Raw genomic sequence first — 24,297 nt, 5'->3', positions numbered from 1 at the left:
AACCAGGTGGACACCTCACTGTGAGGCAAGATCCCACAGCATTCCCTTCGTTAGGAGAACAAATAAGATTTCTTGCCTCCACCTGCTAGGGTTTTTTTTGCATAGGAATGGATTTTTGTCAAAAGAGTACAATTCACAAAGACTAAGCTGCTTGGAATTGGCCAAGTGATTCAGATGTTACTGGGAGAAAAAAAGATGACTGTGTTTGCATGCATGCGCATACCATTGTTACATGAAATTTGTTTCTTTACTAAATCTTGTTAAGAGCTATAGAAGGAAATGCAATGAAATACAGCAAGCATTTACTGAAGAGCTCTCTCTCTGTCTTTGATAAGAAACTACAATTTTTTGAGGAAGGAAACGCATTAGATATAATTGGTCTGGACTTCAGAAAAGGATTTGATATAGGTCCATATGGAAAATCATTAGTTAAGATGGAAATTAGTGTGGGAAATATGTTATAGGTAAGAAACCAGTAAGTGGGGATATAATGAGAGAGGCACTATATATCCAGAGACAGACTCCGCACCTTTCTTCCAGAACTGCTCCTGCAGTTTCGTTTAATATCCTCCATAATGAAGCCAGTGCAAAAAGCACCTGCACATTAATCAGTAATTTTAACTTGATGAAGGTGTGTAAAGCGGTAACTATAGCTGCTATTTTTACCCAGGGGAGCAGGGAGAGAGAAAAATGGGCTTTTCCTTGCCATATGACACCTGTCATTACAGGTGGGAGTAGTGGGAAAATGGTTTACTGTCCTTTAAATTCTTTTAACTTGGCTGTGTATCTGTAAGCTGAGAGGAAATTCTCTCTATGCCATAGAAGGAGTATTTGTAACTCTGAGGATTAAACCGGTAGGAAGAGGGCAGAGTGTATTAGTGCAGAGGGCAGGACTGTTTTAGGGCTATGACAGCAGAGTGTAGTTTGAGATGTCCTGGCTTCCCTGGCATCAACCCTGTTCATCTCACCCCTCCAGCTGCTTCCACTCTGCCAGAGGGAGCCTTCAGCATGGGGCAATCATGGCTTAATGGTCATGAGGTGGCCAGATGAAGACATATTTCTGTGGATTGCCGCGATGCAAACCTTGAACCAGCAAGACCCATGTCTCCTTTAGCAGTGTACAATGGGAAACTGGAAATCCCAGTTCCACCTTAATTGTGTGTTGTGCTTTTGCCCCCTCATTATTCAGTTTCCTAATGAACTCTCCTTGGATCACATAGATCTCTTCCTATTGGAGGTCGACTAATTTTCACATACCAGCAGTGCTTTATGGTGTGCTTTGTATGAGATTAACTCATCTAATAGCCACATCCCCAGATGAAACCTCCAAACCTCCATTTTCTGCTCTCTTCCACTGCTACTTGAGCAAATAAAACACAGTATAAAAGACAAAATTGAAATAATTTGCCCACCAACACCATCCAATTGTACATATACTTGGCATTTTTTCAGGTACCTCACTTTCTCTGACTGCCTATGGATTTCATTACTGCAGCTTGTTCAGGCTCTGGTGCTCTCCTTCCACCCGTGACGTCCTCAGTTACATTATCATTAACTAGCTGGATGAAGGTAGGTGATGTAGCAAAGAAATACGTGGAGAAAGCTTAATGGCAGTAAAAAATTCTGATCTGCATAATGTAATGAGAAAGGCACCTCTCAAAAAACCGAAGGGTGATGTGGACAACAGAGGATAGGCAGGAAGGATGCCTGGAGCCTGTTGCTTCGATAGAGGCAGCTGGATAAACCAACCCTGGAAATTCCTTATAGATCTCTGTCTGACAGAAACACTGCTATATGCTAAATAGTCTTCCAATAAATAATGTTCAGCCAAAATTAACATAACTTATTGTTCTGTCTCAAAGCCCAAAGGCAGCTACAGTGCCTCCTGAGACACTTCTCTCTGCAACCAGGGTATAGGGTCTGTTCATGTGGTGGGCACTCAAGTAGCCCCAAGGTTAGGAGCCATCCTGCCCTTTCCACCCGATCAAGCTGCAAAGACTGAGTGAAAATGTGACTGGTTCCCTGCCTTTGGTCTGCACAATTTCCACCAGTGGTGTCTCCCAACTTTTCACACTTAAGATAAGTACCAGACTGAGACCATTCGGGAAGGGATTACATGAAATACCAGAGGTACCGTTCATTCCAAAGGACCTCACATATTTTACAAACCCAGGGATGTATTTTCAAATTTCCGAGCTTAAATTGGTGCCTAAATAATTTTATTACACTAAAATCCAGAAGTGCAGTGGGACTTCACAGACCTATAATCATTGATAACATTGTTTAAATTTTGACCGACGTTCCAAAATCTTGTCACACAAGGAAATATAAAGAAATTTCCACACTTTTCCAAAGTGCAGCCGTACCTACCTGGGGGTAACATGACAGCTACCCAATAGTGCACACAGCATTTAGTTATGAAAAGTGAACATGAATCCAATGCATGAGATTGGGCAAGAACGCTATTTCTCAACTATATATGAAGTCATTTAATTTTTCTGGCCTTGTAAAAATTGAAGAGATTCTCTCAGAGTGAGGTAGAATCTGTTGCATTACTTATTTCTTATTCTCAAATGGGTCTTGAAAAGAAGTAAGGAGGGCAGATGAAATTGCAAGTCCTAAAAAATCTTATAGTTTGCCTTTGATGGGCCCATCAAAGTTCAAGAACAGCCTAGTACTTTAATATTTATTATACTCTTTATTTTTATATTCTCAACACACCCTTTTCCAGATCCTCACTTCACATCAGTCATAAATCTTGCCCATCTCACTCATCGGCATTACATCTGGACAAAATTATAAAAGGGTTAATATAAAAAGCAGGCTTCCTGGATAGATTGTCTCTCCCCATTTAAATTCTTTCAATGCTAAAGGCAATTGGAGTTTTATTGTACGTTCATCATCAGAAATACATTTATGCACTGATTTATATTGTGGATGAAAGAGTTTTTATTTGTATGTACATAAAACTATAAACTTTTAATGTAAAATGGAGCTTTGGAATATTACTAGTGGGGTATTAAGAACCAAGAAATTGAGTGTTTTAGTTTTAAGATTTCACCTGGTGCATTGTGATCAAAATAATAAGTAGTTAATCATGCAACAACTTTATAAGCATGCATGTATTTTACCTTTTTGGCGTTTGGAAAAAGCACAGGGATGAATCTGAAGTTCATACTTCCTTGCTGTATAAACTCGATCTGCATCTAGAATAGAACAAAATGCCAGTTCTATTGTAACGCCATGATAACTTTTCTTTGCATGCATCTGAACCCTATGTGTAAAAATATTTGTTGCTTACTTAAACTGCTCTTCTGTTAAGTGATTTGATCTATCACTGGTGGACTTGGTTTGGTTTGGCCAGTTAATCTGATTCTTCATTACTACAGAAATGATATAGGAAAGATGTCAGCCTTTTTTGAGCATTTAGTTCTGTGGTATGAAATAAATATGGGTTTAGCTGCAGTTGCAATCCCATGAAATCCATCTCTAACTGATGAAGCTTGACTTGACTAAGGCCCCTGTTCAGTCTCCAACAGGGTGAAAGACTTCAGCCAGAGGCCAGGTCTGTGTCCAAGCTAGGACCCAGCCTGTTCCCCATGGCCCTGGACACAGGCATCCCAGGGGTGATAAGGACAGCAAAATACTGCTGAGAGCTCATCTGCTGGTGACAGCTTCTGAGAAGTTTGACTGCAGGACGAAACTATGGAATCAGATGGGTTATAGGGTGAAAAAGGCAGCACACTGCAAAGCAAGGGAGAAAGGATCAGTTTCATGGCTCTGTGGCATCTTCTGGGCTAAATGTCCATCCTGTGACAGGCTGTGGAGAGGGTGTCTGGTCCTCTGTCACCTCCCAGGAACCCCCCCTTGCACCTCTGGCCTTTGCTTTGCAATTCCACCTTTCAGTCAGCCTTGCTGCCTGAAAAAAGACCTCAGTTCCGGGATGGCTGAACAACAGAGGCTGTTTATAGGGAGAAGGTCAGGCACTGTTAGATAAGATTGTGCTCAGGGCTATACAAGGGTTCAAGAAGGTGAAGGAGGGAAAAAAACCTGGAACAATAAAGAATATGGAGAAATAAGATGAGCACCTTTAATAGGATTTTTCTCCCTTGAACCTCTTAGCAGATGTTAATGAGCATACGGAGCTGATCTGATGAGAGGAAGGATTAATGAATTCCAAAGAGGGGTGTTTAACTACAGGGATTAGGGAAAACAAAGCAAAGAACCTGCCATTTGGAGACAGATTTGTCTTTTGAGAAGAGACAGAGTCTTTGTAAAACAGCAAATGCATGTCCTTGCTTACCATCCTGTGGATGTATTTAGTATGTAAGCCGTGTTCATCCCTGTCCAGCTGGGATTCAGCCCCTTCCACATCCTGTTTGTATTTTGGACTGATTGCTATGATTATCATCACCGTCTTCTGTTAGGGAGAAAAGCACTTTTATGAAATTGGGAAACGCAGCGTGTTTGGTAGAAGCAGATCGGAAATCTGCCAGTTTGTGTTTTAAGTGATCTTTGTGTTCTTGGCAAACATGAGAGGATCTCATTCATTCTGGCAGGAAATACAGGAGAATTCATACACTCGTTCGCCTCATTATTTCTCGAGATCTCATAATATAGAAAATCTAAATGTCAAGAGATATATTAGCAGCTACCAGTTTACACTTGGAATCTCTGTAATATGAATCTACTTTTTTCAGTGTAGAGTGTCTATGTGCATACACAGAAAAGTTTTATCTTAAAATTCAGACCTAAATGTTTTCCAACAGCTTATGTAAAAGTGCATCTACTTAGCTATCTATGCTTTGTATACAAAAAGCCACTAAAGGCAGTGGTCTATGGAAGCTACCCTGAGGGCTCTCAGCAGCAGAAATGACATCTTCTCTTGCTGATCTTAGTGGTGAAGTGTGCAGAGGTGGGCTGTTGTGGATGGCCTGGGCAGGTTTAGGGGTACCTAGCAGCTCTGTCCCACCTCGCCCAGTTGGCTGAAAGCAGTGCTCCTCCACCTTGCTAGGACAGCCTGGATCCAGCCCGTGACCTCTTTAATCCCAGCCCCCCACTGGAGCTCAGGTTTCCATGGAGGGGTCATCCTTCATATCTGGGAAACATCTCTCCTCCTTAATGGCAGGCCAGTGGAGAGGCTTGGCAGATGAAAGCTTCCTACTTGAGTTTACCTAGGGCCTGTCTTTCATCCCTGACACAGCCACATTAGGCTGTGTAAGGCTTCGAAATCTGTGGCTCATAGTCAGCCCGGCACCTAATTAACTCCTTCCTTCTGTGCTACATCAAGAGAATTTGCCCCATCACAGGGTCAAATACGGTAAGGAGCCATTATCCTTTACACTGATTTAACATACTCCAGAATTACTTTTGCTCATGCCTGACATGCATATAAGCATTTACAGATGTGGAGGGTTAGAAAGACACATGCCCAGTTGCATACATTCCCTGCTTGTGTCCAAGCAGTCCTTTCCTCCTCACACGTGTAAGGGTTTTGAAGTTAGAAAGTGCCTCTACAGTAAATGGAGCAAACCAAACATTTCTAGGGTGGCCAGTCAGAGAAAGATCCTCATGTAGAGGCATGGAATTGTTCTCTGCACATACTTGTCTCTCCCATTGACCGTGCCAGAGTCCTAAAGGAGATCTGCCAGTTTGTATTTTAAGTGGTAATGATGTTTTTGGCAAAAGCAAATTCATGCTGTCTTCTAGTTTTAGTACCTCCATTACGCATGGTGAGACCAAGCGTAATTTGTCCTGATGAAACTCCAGAAGGCATGACTGCATTTCCATGGCAGAGGCCCCAGGCTGGCTCTGCATGCAGTTGTACCATGTCTTGAGTACATGAGCTAAGGTGTCCTGATGGATATCTTCAGGAAACCTGTGTAGTGCTGTCAGATGGTTAAGCTTTCTTGCTCAGGCCAGGGAGAGCCCACCACTTTTCCATGCTGTTCCCGAACCACAGAGATCTGCTCAGAGTGAGTCAGAGGCTTGGTGGCTACTCAGCAAGGTGTGAATCCAAGGAATTCACTCCATGATGACATGTCTCAAGCGACAGAATCACCAATTTGCGTCCAGCTGTGCCGGTATAATGTGACCAACTTGGCTTAATCCTAAAGATGTGCACTCACCGCTCAATTGAACTTCAGAGGAAGTTGTTGCTGCAGGGAACTGCACTGGCAGCAAGATAAATCTATGTTTTACTGCTTAGATAGATACCAAGTCATGAGAACAAATCTATCAACCAACAGAATACCAATTTCCAGTATACATATAGGATTGTTTATCCAGAAGAACCCTTCAGTGTTTTAGATAGCAATTTAAAAGCTACAGGTCAGAAGGATGAACATTAGCCACAACTATGCAATCTGGGATGAAATACAGATACCACTTTAACCAAACATAGCTAAACCCCACAATTTAAAAAGGAGATGGAGGAACAACTTGTCCAATGGCAGCTTCAGGCTGAATGTAACAGCCAGCATTGGAATTTGGCAAGAGTTCCAGGATTAGCACTTCATTTCTTAAAGAGAGAGCTTTGGGACCATAAGACACAGAAGTGAGTGAGATTTGCCTACGCTCTCTCTGCAAGGCCTCTGCCATTTTTGTAGGGGCAGGGAAGATGACAATGGTCTTGCATTTTGATTCTGTCCCTGTTGCTATAATTCAACCATTTTCCTCAGGTCACCTCTGCTATGAACAAGGTTAAATTGCCCTTACATACATCACCTAGGTAGCGCTCCATCCACTTAATGATGTCAATACCTCGTACCGTGTCCTCAAAGATATCAATCTGCAAGAGAATGAAAGTCCATGGTGAACATCCTCTCACCTTTCCTTCCATTTGATGGCACTGATATGGCACCTACTCTTTTCTCTAGTTTCTAACATGCATGCCCGATTCCCTTAGGAAAGAAATGTGTACATGCACAACTTCTCCCCTTTCCCTGCAGTTTCGAGTGGAGCTGGATGGGCACCAGTCAGGCACAGAGGGGCTGCTGTAGGCACACTGCTGGGCTCCTGCTCAGTCGGCCCTTTGGCTGCCCTGCCCTGCCAGCTCCCAGCTCCCAATCATTTTTTCACTTGATGGAACAAGAAAAAAACAATGCTGGTGAACATTAGATATGTGATGTTTGCAAAGTGGCTTTTTTTGCCACTCTAAACATCTCATGAGGATGGCTGGCTGCCCACTTTCTCTATCTGTATAGCTGCAATTGCCCACTATCTTCTGGCTGCAAGGGTATACTGAGTGTGAAGTTTTAGCTTCATATTGAACTAAATGTTCAGGGTGTGTGGTGGAAGTCAGCCAGGTCACTGATACTGGATGCAGTAACCCAGACTTCAGCGACAGCAGAGCAGTGGAGGACTTCATAGACTGAATATGGCCAACACTGCTCGCTTCTCTGCACGCCCAGTAAACTCAGAAACCAGAAATCAGTGACTGTGACCAATGGAGGAAGTATTAACTTCTCCAAGTTTTGATAGATGAGTCATGTTCTGCTCTTAAGTCTTTCTTTTTCCCTTTTTGTACATAGAAAGCATATTTGTTTCTTTGCATTGGGGCCATTTTGCTGTATTTATTATTCTGCAGCAGGGTCCATGAGTTGCCCATGCAGCAAATTAATGAGCCTTCTACTCTGTAACTCTATGGTGCCCAAAGCTTTCTTACGAATTGGTCATAGTACAGAACTGCTGGAGAGAAGTATAATTGCAGTCTCTGGAAAAAAAAAATCTTTGATTCAGGAAAATAAATAAGCGTGTGCAAAGCCCCCCACTGAGTCTCATTCAGTTTAATGACAGTCACTTGCTTAAATGGTTTCCTGAACTGGAGCCAAAGAGTGAAGGTTGAGGGGTCAGATAGCATATACTCCTGAAATAAGAAAATACGAATCAAGATTTTGATGAACACTGAATCCTAGAGCCTCTGTGGATAGATCCCTTAGAGAGAGCTGCTGTGACAAAGCAAACTCATGAGAAGTTCAGTAAAAATTTGAATGGCTTATGGGATTAGACAGTGGGACACAGACCTTTTCAGGCCAATGATTTTTAGAATCCCTTTTAAAAGTATAACAAAACAAATGAAACCATGAGATGGGCTGTTTCATTTCATTTTAGATAATTTTTTAGCAGAAAGGTATTCACGACTGAAGAACTAATGATGTAATAGCATCACAGAAAAAAAAGCTGGGATGGGAGGAACATGAAAATTGACCTTTTTTAATATTGATATTACAGATCAAATATGAGACAATCTTAATGGAACAGCTCACAAAACCTCATACAATTGCCCATCTGGTATCTGGTGGCACTAAATGAAATTTTCCAGGGTCATTTTTAAAGCACATTTCAAAGCATAAAATTCAGTTAAAATATGAATCAACAAAAAGGCAAATAATTTAAGTTACAACTTGCAAAGCCAAGGCTAGTTCATTCTGTGTATCTTCTTTAACCTACAGAATGTGATGATAAACAGAAGAACATTCAAATGGATAGCCTCTGCTTTTTTAAAAAATGTTTCTTTTCTTCCCTGGTTGAAATTAATTTTCTCTGGAAGGAATACTTACAGCAGTTTGAAATCCATTTACAGACAGGAAGTTCACAAATTTCATAACCTCCACTGCTGTGTCCACTGAATAGGTTATGAAGACCTTGCCTGGGAGAGAAAGTCCATATGAATATGAAACACATTTAAATATACCACTCAGAGGGTGAGACTGTCACAGCCCTCCTTTTCCTGCTGTTCCAGAACTGCAGGTTCTGCCCCACTTCGGTTTCTTAGGATTATTTACAAAATGCATGTGGGATAGTGCAGTGCCTTGGTGTTGAAATCTGCCCCCTGTACAGAACCTTGCTGTAGATTTGAGGTCCTACTGCCTTGTTGCTGGCAAGCTGCAGAGGGTAACATCACTCTGCTGCTCACTGTGCCCTGCAGCCAGAACTGCTTTTCCCCAGCCCTTTGGCATAAGTGAGGCTGGGCTCTCACCCAGAGCTCCTGCTGCCTGCACTGGCTGCAACCAGCACAACTTTCCCCCAGACTCCACTGATCTGATACGGAGCTGGAGGGGCCCTTATGCCATACTGCCTCACCTTGCAGCAGCATTAACCCCCTCTGCAGGCAGGATGCATAGCTGATGACAACAAGGCCTTCAGCTGTCCTTGCCCTTGTGGAAGGGCTTTCTATACTAACTAAAGAATCATGGATTTGCACCGGGGTAAACCAGCTGGCTAATCTAACCCAGCTGAGCATGTACCACAAATGACACTGTTTTATCCAGTAATTCCTCCATCTAACTGATAAAGTAGGGTATATCCAAGAGTGGCACCTGGTATTGTAACTCACTCCTACAGGCCAGAGAGATGCAACTCTCTGGAGTAGAAAGGTGATGTGCAAAATGAAGACAAAAGGAAGAATCAAAACCTCAGGAGATGTGGAGGGTTCTTAGCAATGGTACCTCTCACCTACTAGCCACCTTGGCATTAAGAAGGAACTCATTTTTCTGAAACCTGACTTTCTTGTATGAGTTGAAGGTGAATGTGTTTGTGGGGCTGGTGGCAATAAAAGCACCTCAGCCAGAATCTCTGCTGCCCTCAGCATGGGTTCCTGACCCAAAGTCTTCTCCATTCACCAGGTCAGGGAGAAACTGGCTTCAAGGCTCAACATATTTGTCTCATTTGGGACAGGCAGCAATGCTTTATCCCTAGGACTTTGTTTGTTATTAGGCTTTTACTGTAAGCTTCAGCCCCTCCTGCCTCAGAGGCACATCCTGTTTAGCAAGGAGTCATGAAAACAACCTAAACAGTGTTTACTTTTTGTAAACAAAATAACAAGCAATTTAATTTAACAAGCAATGACAATTACATTTTCAGTATTCAAGGGAATAATTCCATCCCACAGAACACAGACACACCCTACAGATGTGATGACACTCACTCTTTTCTTGTTGTCTTTGTGTCAGTGTCATTCCCCCTGCCATTTCCTGCCCCCTTCCCTCTTCTGGAGCTTTCCCACCTAAAACTGTTAGTCTGCGCTGTAAAATCTTGCACAGAACAAATTTGCTAACCAACCACTTACGCAACTCCTCCGGCAAATTGCTGGTTCTGAGAGTTCCCTTGGCTGCAGGGTTACTGAGAGGTCTTGGGACAGCAGCTGGAGATGGAAAATTGTCAGAAGGACAACCGCATGCTTCATCCGGGCCACATGCCTTGGGTGGCATCTGACCATTAGGCAGCTGGTTGTATAGCTGGTTTCTACAAAGAAAAGCAAGTGGGGGTTTTAAAAATACTTATTTTCAGGCAAAATTCAGAATTTCAGAATTTTTTTATTCTTTTAATAACACATTAAGAACTTGATCTACATATTATCTAGGAAAAGTTCTTGTAGAGATGCTTGACTCAGCATAGCTACTAAGTTATTACAGCATCTTTTGAATGGATACTTTGGTGACAGTCTACCTCAAGAAGCAGTTTATTGCTGAAGCAACATCAATCACAGGAAGTAAGTCACATCATAGCTGAAAGCTGTTCATCTTGCAATTAGCAGAAGCAAAGGCCATTTCTGAGCGAGAAATAGTGCGGTGTGGATGTTGTTATGCATGTATGGGAGCAGGGTGGCCCTGGGTAACCTCTTCCCATTATCTAAGGGGTGCTTCATGGCACCTCACATGCTCTCACGATATCCTGTGCAGCACAGGAGGCACAGAGCAAGGTGGGAATTGGGAAAAATGGGGCTACAAGGGCACTCCACCTCCAGCTCTGGAGGGTCTCCAGTTCTGGACAAACACGAAGTTTTCCTAAAGGATACAAAGTTAATTTCTTGACCAGGAATGGCAAAACCCAAATAAGGCTTTCTCATGTCACGGGCTGGAGATCCAGACGTGCAATAATCTTGCCTAACATCTTCATTGTAGTGAACAGACAGAAAGGTATGTTTTTGGAAGCTTAGCAGTTCCTGTCTTGTGACACTCTGGCTTCACAGTTTAAGAGATTTTTATGTGAGGTGTGCTGGGAATCTGCTGGGTTGAATCTGTTGGATGAGCATTAGGTTTCTCTGAGAGCTTTTCCCCACAGAGCTGTGATGTTTAGTCAGTCAAGACCACTCTCTTTTTTTCTTAGCCTTCCTTAAATGAATGATGACAGGCTGGTCACAGCATGTTTTCTGTTGTCACATTAAGATTTGGTTTATTCATTTCGGTGCAGATGTTTTCTGTTACAAAATACTCTATAGGCAAATATTACCAACATATAACTGCTGTTCCGGGAATCAGCTTGCAAACACCAGTCACGCAGCCACAGGACAGACCCCGGATACTCTGGATCTCTTTTAGCATATAAAAGCAAAACGCACCTCAACAATGGCCACAAAAAACCTACCCTGTGGCTAATTTACAGATCTTCCCCAAACTTCACTTTATCTAAAAAATGTGCCAAAAATTATGAGTCTGTTTTTAAATTTTACTACTGCAAAGGACACCCACTATTCCCCGACATTTTTACATTTCCATACAAACTCTTCAGTGCAATTCTCTCTGCTGCAGAGAGAATTGCCTTATCTTGCTGTCACTTTTCTGTCACAGCCCCTAACTTTTCACAGGCCAGAGCAGAGCAATATTTCAGTCATCTGCCCTCCTTTGTCCTGCCTATTCTCCCAGTTTCCTGCCAAGACCATGTCACATAAGTGGACATTTTCAAGTACAGATGCCTGTAAGTTTAACACCACTGAAAGTATTGTGGCACTTAAATAAAAACGGTCTGATTTCAAATATCCTCAATATCTGAAGCTTCAATTTGTTTTTAGGTAACAGACTCTGGAAGTAAAAAGTCCTGCATGGATAGGTTTCCCATCTGCTAATGATGTACATATAAGGATATGAGGCCTGGTAAATTAATATTTGAAAACCAGTCAAAAACCCCTGGATGAAAAGTGCCAGATGTGTGGTGTTATACTACTACATGAAAAATCATAGAAAAGGCTGCAAACTGCAGTGTAGAGATATATCAGCAATTGATGAGGTTTTCTCCCTTTTTCTCTGCACCACAGAAGAGAGAAGAAGGAAATCACCGGAAGCCAATGACTGAGTTGTCCCAGGCTGGTACAGAGCAAAGCTGAAGACCACAGTGAGCCACCAAATTGACCTTTGCCCTTGAGCAGGAGAGCTCTAAGGTTTCAACTGAGATATTTTTCAACCCTTCATCCCTTTAACCTTCAAGCATTTATCTTACTTAATGTGTGCATTTCAGAGTGTGCTGTAACAACATATCAGGTATCTGGCTTTGAAGTTCTCTAAGGTAAGGTCAGGCCCCCATTGGGTGTAAAATAGCAAATAAAGAAAACGACCCAGCATCTCACATGCCCCCCTGCAGCCCGGGCACACTCACAGTACAAGGATTCAGAATTACTGGCTGGAGCTTCCAGATTCCCCAACCCCCAGTGCTCCCAGGCATACTTACGGGAATCGAGGAGGACCAGGGGAGGAGCATGTCCTCTGGGGTGGTGGTCGGTCTCCAGTGCCCTTGGGAGCACGAAGGTTTGAGTAATTTGGGATGACTTGCTGGGCTGGGCGGATAACTCTCATGCAAGGTCCAGGAACAGGAGGAAGTGGTTGCGATGTCTGTACAAAATGTTGGTAAGGAGCTCTGCCGTCTGGGAGGGTGAGAAAATAAAGGCAGCAACTATCATTTCAGCCAACACATTTTTGCCTCAGTTTGTGTTTATTCCTTTCCAGGCACCTCCTCCTTCATGTCTCAGGAAACTGAGCAGTTTGGAGGCATTTGCAGGTATCTCACTCTGGAAGAAGCCAGATGAAGGAACATTTTATAGTTTGAAGCTTTCTATTTTCCATTCACATCTGAACCTGGCATGGTTCAGATCCTCGCTCTGGGTTGGGCTGTTGGGACAACTGACAGTAAAACATTCAGGGCTGCTTTGTCCCTGCACTTACCATGCCTCAGTGTTTTTCAGTAGGGGTTGGGGGTTTTTTTAAATTTTTTTTTTGGCAATAACTTGTAAAAATGAATCATCCCAAAGTTCTCATGAAAGCAGATGCAAAATCCTGGAACAAATCAGTTTGCAACACTAAGGCTAAACAGACCGTGATTATTGTAAATGAAAAGAGAAAAAGTAATCTCTTAGTTTGTTACTTCACCCTGTGTGAATTTTCTGCTGAAGTGACTTTTTAAGGCCTTGCTGCTGCTCCCATTGCCATCCAGGAGGCTGCAGGGGAAGCCCAAAGTGACGATTTTGTTCAAGTAATTCTGAAAAATCCCTCACTGTTACTGAGCACAAGCACATAATGCTGTTCAATAACTAATGTACAGTGGAACTGTTGGCATAAACTGAAAGAGAAAGCAATGTAAGCTGTTTGCTTTTCAAATGGGGAACAGTAATTTTTTTCCCCCCAGTCTTTCTGCTTGCAGTTTTCATTAGGCAGCAGCTCCATGCACCTTCAAACTGCTGTGTGCAGATCAAAGTCCAGCCTGGCAGCGCTTACTAGCACTGCTTGATTAAGGTGTTAAGAGTTGATTCTGAAAGCTGCACTACTCAAATGCTCTTTCCCCCCAAAACTATTTTTTTAAAATCCTTTTAGCTTTTTTGGGGTCATGCTTTCCTATCCCTAGCAGCCGTGAGGACTATCGTTTTTTTTTTAAAGTGAAGGAAAAAAGAAAGAAAACAAAGCTTTGATTAAATAGTCCAATTCCAGAGGTCAATAACAAAAAACCCCCAACCAACCAACCCTATAATTACAAAGACTTTCCTGATGAAATTGTGAGTTGGCAACATTGCATTTGTTGAGATTGTTTTAGATTTTCCCACTCCCCCTCTTAACTGTTTGCAACAGGGCAGGGTGAAAAGGGCTGGGAGAATAATATTACAAATCAGTATGGTTTTCTCATGGATTCCTCATGACCAGCTCTAGGGAAGATGGAAGGGATCTGGGAGACTCAGTTTGGTTTAGAGGTTTTAAGGCCAGTGTTTCACTGGCTTCCTTTGGATCTGTCTGATCCACAGCACTTTAATGGTGAAGTCACTGCCCTTCAAAGCACAACGTGGCCAGGGAAATATGCCCCCATACACCGACACACCTCTCATTTAGAGATACCTGAAATAATCATCCCCGGGCACATAGCATTGTTGCGAGAATGTCTTTGACTTCAGAAGCAGTTTTGCTTTTGTATCTCAAATAGCAGGTGTCCGGAGCCAGTTTAGAGCCTCCAGGCACAATTGCTATTCCCCAGGGGAGGCATGTTGCAACACACAAACTGCAGAGCTTTGTTGTGGGTTGCCACTGCCCAACAATTATCTGAAACGCAAGGAGCTGTCGAGGTGATTTATGCTGTACCAGGCATGTGAGAAACAGGAGTAAAGTTGCCCGCTTCTTGGTCCTGACCAAATCTGCTCCAGCCATCTGAGTTTATTTTACTCTTTTTGCCCTCTGGATATGGTTGAAATGGTAGCGATTTTTCTAAAGAAAGCCTTTCAGAGTTCCTGCTTTCAAACAAAATGTCCCCATTCAGTTAAATGTCCTACTTCTCATGATGCCCACTTGTGGAGGAGGTAAATGGATGTAAATAGTGAGGGGTGTTGTGCAACCAGCTCTTTGTCTGCTGAAAGCTGAACTGAAAGGAGAAGGTACGAAAAGAAAAGCAGAGGACATTTTCCAAATGTTAAGCTGTAGGAGCTGTTGAAAGTCCATCTGTAGCCCCTTCCCCTTTATGAAGTTCCAAAATTAGAGCTGGAAACCGAGTTTCTGAAACCCCCTCTCTTTCATATACCTAATTATAGCACATTGCTGGAATGACAAAACTCTTTAAACAGCTGTAGAGTCAACAGAAGGTTAAAAAAAAATAATAAAGGGTTATCAGCACAGGCTTACAGCTTTTTATTACAAAGCCAGCCCAAAACAGGTCGGGGTCTCATGAGTCTAATGTAATATAAATTGTATTAAAACAATTATATTGCTGTTGAATGTTCAAAGCTCACTTCGTAACAGATAAAAATCTCAGAGACTGTAAAGGAATACTAATTAATAGCAAGTTGTAAACTGCGTGTAGTCTCCAAGAGCCAAAACACCCATATTGATGGAGGCACATCAGCGTTCAGTGATACAATCACCAGAAGCTGAGAGGGCTCCATTTTAAGTAATGAGCTTTCATTTCAGCTCACAACAGAAAAAAAGGAGGATGATGGATGTCATGCTCTTTTCACATAGAAATAAAACACATGGGTGAGTTTGGTCATAGTGCTGAGGGATACTATTTACAGAGATCAAGGGTAACCTCCCATCCTGATCCTGGCAGGAAATTCTCAACTTTGGGGATCCAAGTGGGAGCAAGCAAATCTATGAAAACAACAGGAATTGAGTCAGTATAGGAGGCTGCCGAATGACTGATGCAAGGAGGAAGGAAATGACTAGAATATGAAATAACAGCAGGGAGAGGCTTTGTATGCTCAGCGTGACCAGCAAAGGCTAGTTTCTAGGCAAAATCATTAGCCTGCATTTATGAGTAACCGTGATCTCTTTAACTTTTTATCTGGCTCAGAGGTTTTGCATCAGAGAGTCCAGCTGCATAACTCAGAAACCTGAAATTGTAAAAGGACTGCAAATAGATGCTTAAAGAGGTTAATAATTGCATGCCACACTGGGAAACACTGCCTGGGTGAGCGATGGCTGTGATACACCCAGAGAACCTCCTGAGCGGTGCTACTCACATGGGCCTTGGGGGTGCTGCTCTGCCGGGCACTGGTGCCCAAAGCAGCCAGGGGCTTGCAAGGGCGCATTGGGATGGGGCAGGTGCTGGCACATAGGACACTGCTGGTGCTCAGGTCCGAAAAACTCTCTGGAGATCAGTGGTCCTGGGAGGTCCTGGGAGTTCAGTACAGACACCAGCGGTAAGGGGGGCTCCAGGTGCCTGATGCCCATTACGTCTCGTGACTGGGAGTTGTACCCTGTATCCACAGTCCCCAGCTCTGCTGGGTGTCTGCTTCCTGAGGGTTGCTGTGACTGTGAACTCCTTTGGCTGCTCTCCTCCAATGAGTCCTCAGGAACATCAGACAAGATCTGCTCTGATTTACTGGATTTGTGCCTGGTGTCAGCTGAAAGCTGTGATCTTGGCTGCATGCCTGGTTTGTCCATAGCTGTAAGATGCCTCTTGGAGGGAAATACTCCTGCTATTGATTCACTGGAGGAACAGAAGTGTCCATCTCCATCAGGATCAGTATATTTTGACCACAAGCTGCTGTCCAGCTCAACAGACGGTGCTGACTGATGATATGCTGGTGCTCTGCAAAGGCATGATGGATCGGCCGCAGGCTGAGGTGTTCGAGAAACACATGGCCTCTGGGCCTCCTCATCCTCCATATCCTCTCCAGAAGGGTGCAAAGCCTTTTCCAAGACATGTTCAGGTAACTGGGACCATGGTATGGATTCATCCACTTCAACTGGTATGCTTCGTCCCACAAAAGTCCCTGAAAAATTGAAAGAAGAAACACTGTAGATGGACAGCCATGTAGGCAAACGCCTATCCTCAGTCATCATTCAGTGACTGTGAGCTGGAGTACTGAAAAGCAGTATGTATTCTTTATATTCTTTATATTTTAATATTTTTTTAAAAAGATGGTAGAAAACAGCAAGAAAGGTCTGGGTGACTTTTGGAAAAACAAAAAAGTAGAGGGTTAGCTGAAAGGTGGCTAGTACAGAGTTATAATTTGGACTAACCTGACACAGAGGCCATTTCCAAGTTTTGTAGTTGAACTGGAAGCGAGTCAGCTGCCTTACTGCAAGGCCAGGATTTTTCAGCAGGCTGGAAAACAAGAGAAAGGGCTCTTGTGAACATGGTACAGTTTCACATGGACAATAATCCTAAAATAACTCTGTCTGAAAAAGAAATACCAGTTAAAGTTTTGGAAATCGTGTTGTGCAAATCAGTTGTTTTTATGGGAGTTCTGGAACTTACTGTTCCTGCTGAGACTGGAGATGGGCAAAAGCAGATGGACTGTCTCTCAAAGGTAATTTCTGCACCTGACAACAGATCAAACTACTTAGGTCTGGCGGTTTGGTTTAGGCATAATCCAGGGAATTCAATCACTTGCAATTATTTTACTCCTGACCTTCTAATAATAGCTTCATGCTGATGCCTCAGATCTAAACTTCACCACACACCTAGCTGAGTAATTTCAACTCCAAAGCTTGTTTCCAATTGTGGCTGCTTATTTTATCATACCACTTCATCCAGCCTATTATCATATGACTCTTGTTATTTTAAATTATTGAAAATTAAAGGGCAATTTAGAGAGATTAGTTACTGTTCGGAATTTTTCCCCCTTCCTTCAGAATTGACCTGGGACCAAACATGGGCCCAAATCAAAGTTATCACTTCCTTTTGGGAGTGCTGTCAGTAAATTTGGTCCAGACAAGTGATGCCCAATGATGGACAGTGCTGCTTCACCCTCCCTCAGAACGACAGCAGCAGTGATGGGTAAATGCTGAGTGGGCTTCAGGAAGCGCAGCCATCTTCATCCTCTTACAGAGTGCTGATTAGCTTCCTGCCAGCAAATTTTATCTCTTACCATGGAGTATAGAGAAATAAGCCCAGTGGTCATCATTTCCCCAGTCATTTACCTTCTATCACATTGAAGGAGCTGAAATCCCAAGTAGGAGAGTTATCAGAAGAGAGTGGACTAAGCACTCAAGCAATGACTTCAGTCACGGTATCCTGAACAGAAGGGTTAAATGAAGAACATATTTAAATGACCACAGTATAAAAACCAGTAGAACAGGATCACAGAGAGGTACAAGGCAGTGTCCCAGCCTTCACCCTGGCTCTCACAACAGTTCTGTAAAAGTGAATGTTGTGCCCCATGTTAAGAGGGCAAGAATGAGGCTTTACATTCATGCTGATCAGATCAAATGACACAACCTCCCCCTGAAAGTACCTCTGACATAGAAAATTCTGGGTGTAACATTTTCTGGAAAGTAGGAGAAAACCTGTGCTTTAGTGCTGGGCTGCAATGTAAATATTGCTCCTCTATGTAACTTAAAACCCATCTGTGTAGAAGATTTACCATATATTCGTAAGTACCCTATGTTATATTAAGCACGTCCACAGGGAGAGTTATCCTGGGATAACTACAGTGGGATAATTATGCTGGCAAATTTTCCCATGTAGGCAAACCCTCAGAGCAGCTATTAGTTGCACCAACACAGCACACACGCTGCTGCTCCCACAGATGCAGCCCCTGCATGAGAGCGCTGTGTCTGGTGCCAAACCAGCTCCTTCCCATACCAGCGACCAGGCTTTAAACCCTGATGGTCAGCTCACCGCCATCACATATCTCTCCCTGTGGTTTGCATCCCTTTCCCTCTACACTACATCACAAACACTGGCCAAGCCCGCTGAGTCATGGTTCTCTGACAGTCCCAACCAATGTGATGGGAAAGGGAAAACCTTGAGCTCTCAGAATCAGCACAGGGCCATGACACAGGGACTTGTGCTGTGCTCTGCAGAGGTGGTAAAATGTCCTTTGCCTGGGACCTTTGGTCAGATGGCAGTTTAAATGATGACTGTCCTTGTGGTGTTGACTCACAGGGTAGTACTGCACAAAGTCAGATTTACAAGAATCAAGCCATAAAGCTGCTGAGTGGTCCCCTGATAGGCTTAGAGAAGCGCCTATGAAGGTTAGGTGTCAAACACCCTACAAACCATCTGTCTTCTGCTCATCATAACAGCTTTGTAAACCTGACCCTTGGATCATCTGGCCCTGAATTGCCTGCTCAGACATGCTTCAACTTGTGGCTATCTCTGTCCATTTGGTTGTAAAATGAATGACATGCACTCCAGTGGCACAAATCACATTGCAAACTCTCATTTTCCCTCTGACCATCTCCAGTAAACTTGTGCAAAATTCACCCTGGTGTTCATAAAGCACAAGCTCAGCTGTGGCCTGGGGACAACTGGCCACATGCAAATGAGACTTTTCAGAAACAAATTTGCAATACCTCATACACTAAAATGCTTCTTTGATGGTCCCTGAAGTAGCTGGATGAAAATGCTAGAAAATACTTCGAATTCAGATCTTCTGTATTCGATATCCTTTAGTTTAGCACCATGAAAGGAAGAACAGATTTCTGTGGAGAAACCGAGAACTCAATCCAGAGCTTAGTGAAATAAATTGGTTTTGGATTGGGTGTCAGATGGGATTTAAAAGTTACTAAATTCCTTTGGAGGCTATAACCTCCAAAGTTTTTGGTCTTTTTTTCTTAGTTGCATTGCTAACATCTGGCTATCAGTGAAACGGATCATGCACAGGCTACATGATTCTAATGAACGGCACAACATGGGCAGGGAAAATTCAAACTTGTTTTCTTCAAGTTTGCTATTTAATGTATTTACTCTGCCTTTTGAAGGAGGGATATTAAGACTTTATTACACTATTGCAAATGATCATCTACAAAATTCTTAAAATGTCTTTCTTCAGAATAGTTTAAAAATGTCTTTCCTATTAGTTTAATCTCTGGAAGGATAAATGCCTCTTTATCTCCCAAATCGACCTAATATTTAAATGAGAGCCTTATTTCCTTCCTGTGTAACATAAGCTAAAAAAATTACTTCAAATATATGAGTAAAATAATTTAGTCAGACAGAAAAGACATTCCATCACTTGGTTTTTTACCTGCAAAAACTTCTAGTTTTTTTAGACAGGTTTTTGCTTAGACCCTGATGCAGGATAGCTGAGCTTTGACACCCATGCACAGCCCCTGCTCCCACAGGGCCAAGGAGGGAGGCACCAAAGGGGTGAGGGCTTCGGCATTAAAAAAGGGGGAAATGTGACTTCATCCTCCTCCTCCCTTAGTAGCTCTGGTTGGAGAGAGAAGCTGTTACAACAGCAGAGCTCTGTCTGGAGAGATAGTCCCAAGGATAAATTAACCCCAGGACATACTGACTGAACACTTTTTGAGCAATGCTGGCAATGGTATGTGGATGGGAATTCCCAAGAGAAATCCTCACACTGCTGGAAATGTAACAGATGATTCAAAAACATCCTCCTCCAACAGCAGTACTTCAGGGTGTTGTTTCTGCTCAGCTGAAGATCCTTGGCTTTCAGAAAAAGACCCGACACCAAGTCCATTATCCCTGTATTTTAGGTTGCCTTCTGCTGCTGAGTTTCTTTTGACTTTTCTAGTTAGCTTATCCTGTAAATATAGTTATGCACAGGACAGAAAAATTACTCACTTAGGTCTCCCGTGTTGAAGAACTAGGGTAGAGGAATGCTTCAGCATATTGAAATACCCTCAGAAACCTGTAGCCTGATCCCTTTTCTGGCACAGAGACTGCTGGAAAGAGTAGATTGCGCCCAATCTCATTTCTAAACACGCTGCAGCTTCAAGTCAGATCATGATATTGCCAGAAAGCTTAAAGAATTTAATATCCCCTCCGCACCTATGACTATTCAGGAGATTACTGATAACCAGTTGGAGCTGTTGCATATATTTCTGCTTTTAATGAAGTGAAGAGGCCCTTCCTAAAGGGACAGAGTATCCAGACCTGTACTGCTGCAAAAAAATGTCAAGGGAGCTCCTTAAACAACCCTTTTTCCTTCTTTTCCTTCCTCTGCTGATACACCCATTTCTGCACCATGCATTAACTCAGCAAATAACCTTTGTGGGTGGGTGTTCAGTGACTCAAGCTCCTGGGATGAAGCCCATCCCAGCTCCCTTGTGAGGCTTCCCACACCTAGAGAGGTTCTTTCACTACTCCTGCCTGGAAGACAGGAAAGGCCGCCCAGCCCTCCTGCTCACAGCCTGCTGCTGCTGGCCATGGCTGCTCCTCAGAAGCTGTAGGGAGAGATAAATGAAGGGGAACAAATTCTTCTGTAGGTAAGTAGAGTACCCAAATTCGAAGCAATGGTCAAACTCCCCTAAAAATTGTATGATGGAGGTAAGGGGCCTCCATCAGGAGGGTGTTGGGCTCAGGCTCATCTGTGCTGTTTTCTTGCAGCTGATTGCAAAATCCATCAGGTATTTCATCTGTTTCCCAGCACAAAGACTTGTCAGGATGTGCTGTCCCAAAACACACACTAACCATCTATCTGCTTTTGATTAGAAACCTTCCGTCATGAAGAAACAACTTGAGCATGGCAGTGCTCCCTGTTGCTTCTGGAAAGGGAGAAAATACCTTTGCTCTTTTGATCAAAGTTATATTTGTCTACCTTGTTAAAACAGAAAATATTAAGATGAGAAAGAAACCTCACCTTCCTTGGTGCACAACACACAAGGACAGGGTTTTTTATTCACTAGTCACGGCATTTCTGAAATGGCATGGGTAGAGATTAAGGCAAAGTTGACATCACAAGGGGTGGGGATAGACAGAAATTTCTTGATTTCCAAATAATTCCTGCATACTTTGGTTGAATCCTTTAAGCTCCCCGGTGCTGCTGATATCCATCTGCAGGATGGGAGTAAGCAGATGCAGAATTTGCAAGCTGCTGTAAAGATGCACACATTGAGACTGCAATGAATGCTGTTGCTGTGGGGTTAGGTAAGCATAAGTGTGTAAGTACCCTTGCTCTAAGTGCAGCTTTCTCTACAGAAGCACTAGACACAACTTTCCTCAAAAAATCTCAGAGAGAAATCCTTTTAGGAAGAGAAAGTGCAAATGTGGGAACTCTCTTGGGTCTATAACCTAAATAAACACTGCCAAAGAAATCCAAGCTCCAGAGTTTCACACTTCACCATGAAAAATTTTGGCTGCTGTCATCACAGACGCTTACCCTCTCCCTTGGGTACCCTATACAGCAAGGACTAAGGCAGTGTGTCACATTCCTAGACCAGATTTTTAGGCATCTAGGGCAGGTAATGTTTATTTTTATACTTTCTGGAAAAAGTAGGCAAAAGAATAGGAAAACAATGTTCCTCTTCCACACTGACTATATGGTTACTCTTAAGTACTTTTTGCAGCCATGGCATGAAAGTCTACGTGTGCTAGGAGAACATACTTCAAATTTTCCCTGCATGGCAAACATCATGTTCTCTTTTGCTTCACTGGGCAATCCATGGTGCAAAGAGTAGACCTGATATTTTTTGTCTCTTTAATGTAGATGTCAATATACAAGTAATAGGAATACTGGGCAATAAGTAGTAAGAAACTAGAAGGGCGACATCTTCAAGCAGGATCCAAACAGGTATCTCAGATATAGGCAGCATTTCCTGTCAGTTTTCTAAACTTTGTGAAATATGAAAATGTCTGCAGTGACCTTAGATATTCTTAAAAATGCGCTTGTTTTCCAGAGGTTATTTCCCACCCATTGGCAATAAAACTCCCATAAGCACTGAATAAACCCCAATGTGGGATATCCATTGGCCCTGGCACATCTAAAAATCCTGTCATAAAACCTGGAGCTGGCTGAGTGGGGTGGGATGGAGGGACCACCACGAGAGGCATAAATGCCCTCAGCCTGCTTTCCTATAGCTTCATGCCTCACATAGAGGATTCTGGTTCCTAATAAGGAAGAACCTCCAGTATTTCATGGGGCTGATGTCTTTCGCATCCCCAACCACTCTCCCTGTTCTGCAGTTAGAGGGATGAGGGGTGCGTGGGCGGTGGGAGGCTGCAGAGAAGACCTGACGTTTCTCCCTCAGCTGGCGTGAGGACAGCCTCACTCGTTGTCACGAAACATGCAGAATGTATATCTTTCAGACATGTACCCTCTGCCAAACTTCAAAAGCCACGGCTGGGGGTGAGGGGCACTGACAGACATGAACAGCATAATTGCACGTGCCTTGTTTCCTGCCTTAGAAAGACAGAAAGAAAACCCAACTGAATAAAAAAAAAAAATACAAAAACCCCAGCATGCTTCAAGACATTGCCAGCACTCAGCAGGGGCAAGCCCAGCCTCAGAGGCATTAGAGGTATTGCAGGCAGCAGCTCCACTGGCAGATGCTCGCCAGCACCAGCCCTGCCGCCTGTGCCCCTCGCACCCCCGTCTTTGGCATCACCAGCTGTGGGGTTCACAGGCCTATCTAGTCATGGTGGGGGGGCATTGACGCCTGCCTGCAGTTGCACTGATGTGACCAGTTCAGGCCTTGAACCCACCCAGAGCTTGCAGGAAATGGGAATTTCTGATCTGGTGGGCAGTGGTGGTGGTCAAGGACCAGTAAGCCCAGATGTGCTGTTCTTGTTGCCCAGTCAATGGCGACCCTACAAAACCTGTATCCTGAAACAATTAGTTACTGGGTTAATGGGTTTTATATGGCTGATTTTATCTAATTAAGAATAAATACTACCACCTTGCTCCCACTGTTTCAATACCAATGCTATGGAGGACAATGCAAAAGGGATCTGTGATCCTGTTTTCTCCACGCCTTCCAGTCAGCTCTCCCTCACCAGGTTCATGGACCTATCCTATGCGGCCCCAAGGCAGCAGAGAGGAGAAAGGAGAGAAGGGAAGGGAAAGGAGGGAAAGGGAGGGGAGGAGAAGCCTCGGCCAACAAACCACCTTAAGCTTGCAGAGCCGTGCAGGGCGGGAGCGGGATCAGGCCTGGCTGCCAGGCATTGCCAGGCAACTACGTAAATAGGCAGGACAACATTTCGACATCAGGCGTGTCCGTTCCCAGTGTTTACCCCAAACCCCTCCTGATTAAAAAAAAACAACAAAACAAAAACCCAAAAAAATCCAAACAAACTGCAGCGAAATGGCTGAAACATGTTGTAACCATTTGTGAAGCTCAGGCTATCATTACAGGAGAGAGGGGGAGAAAGCGAGCGAGACAGCAATTTGAGGGGAAAAAAGCCCCACTGAGAGCCACAAGTGGGTCAGCAGCTAATTACAAACAGGAGCCGAGAAAGCATCGCTGACACTTCTTACCTTGCGGGCCAGGGAAGTTCGCTCTGAGCTGACCGAGGAAAGCGGGAGGGCTGGCGTTGCCTCCTGCGCTCCCCGCCGCTCTCCGGGCGTGCCCGGGTCTCCTTCCTCAGCCGGCTGGGTGGTTTTTTTCCTCCTTTTACGACACCCTCCCTGCCTCTCCCAGGTAAGCGGCAGAACTGGCTCGGCAGCAGGAAGTGGAAGAGGCATGCACGGCACAACGTGGCGGCAGCGGTGGGAGAGCCTCTCTGGGGGAGTGACACTTTAAAGCTCAAAACCCTCTGGAAATGCCTGCGTGCAGTTCGCTCCCTCTCTCGTGGGAAATCAGGCTGCTTCTGCCTGAGCCCCGCAGATAAGTTACTGTAGGGGAAACCCGGTATGATTCCTAAACGATGTGCCTCGCCGGGAAAGTCATCCTTTGCTTTCAGCCCTCGGTCTCTTACTGT

General features: G+C 43.7%; 1 protein-coding gene and 1 long non-coding RNA gene across 5 annotated transcripts in view; one reads left to right on the top strand and one right to left on the bottom strand.

Moving 5' to 3' along the window:
* LOC108640677 overlaps positions 1-12,686 on the top strand; it is a 19,032-nt gene extending 6,346 nt beyond the window's left edge. Inside the window, exons 2-3 of the long non-coding RNA XR_003916102.1 lie at positions 1,453-1,569; positions 12,035-12,686. This is a non-coding gene — a long non-coding RNA (uncharacterized LOC108640677). The remainder of the gene's footprint in view (positions 1-1,452; positions 1,570-12,034) is intronic.
* Positions 1-24,297, bottom strand: part of TRAF3IP2 (TRAF3 interacting protein 2) — a 26,367-nt gene extending 2,070 nt beyond the window's left edge. Inside the window, exons 1-10 of one of the 4 annotated variants that reach the window (XM_018078074.2) lie at positions 23,855-23,916; positions 17,613-17,706; positions 16,710-16,794; positions 15,704-16,459; positions 12,445-12,637; positions 10,070-10,245; positions 8,562-8,650; positions 6,722-6,790; positions 4,304-4,420; positions 3,132-3,206 (exon numbers count right to left, since the gene is read on the bottom strand). In XM_018078074.2, coding sequence (XP_017933563.1) covers positions 3,132-3,206; positions 4,304-4,420; positions 6,722-6,790; positions 8,562-8,650; positions 10,070-10,245; positions 12,445-12,637; positions 15,704-16,459; positions 16,710-16,725 — 1,491 coding nt within the window. In that variant the 5' untranslated portion in view covers positions 16,726-16,794; positions 17,613-17,706; positions 23,855-23,916. Of the gene's footprint in view, positions 1-3,131; positions 3,207-4,303; positions 4,421-6,721; positions 6,791-8,561; positions 8,651-10,069; positions 10,246-12,444; positions 12,638-15,703; positions 16,460-16,709; positions 16,795-17,612; positions 17,707-23,854 lie in introns of those variants that run through there. The other 3 variants (XR_001921374.2, XM_008931390.3, XM_018078075.2) reach the window with 3 other exon arrangements.

Source organism: Manacus vitellinus, unplaced genomic scaffold (genome assembly GCF_001715985.3).
Source record: "Manacus vitellinus isolate BGI_N305 unplaced genomic scaffold, ASM171598v3 scaffold_4_pilon, whole genome shotgun sequence".
NCBI classification, from domain to species: domain Eukaryota; kingdom Metazoa; phylum Chordata; class Aves; order Passeriformes; family Pipridae; genus Manacus; species Manacus vitellinus.
The sequence above is the reverse complement of the archived record's forward strand: the minus strand, read 5'-3'. Positions and strand labels throughout refer to the sequence as shown.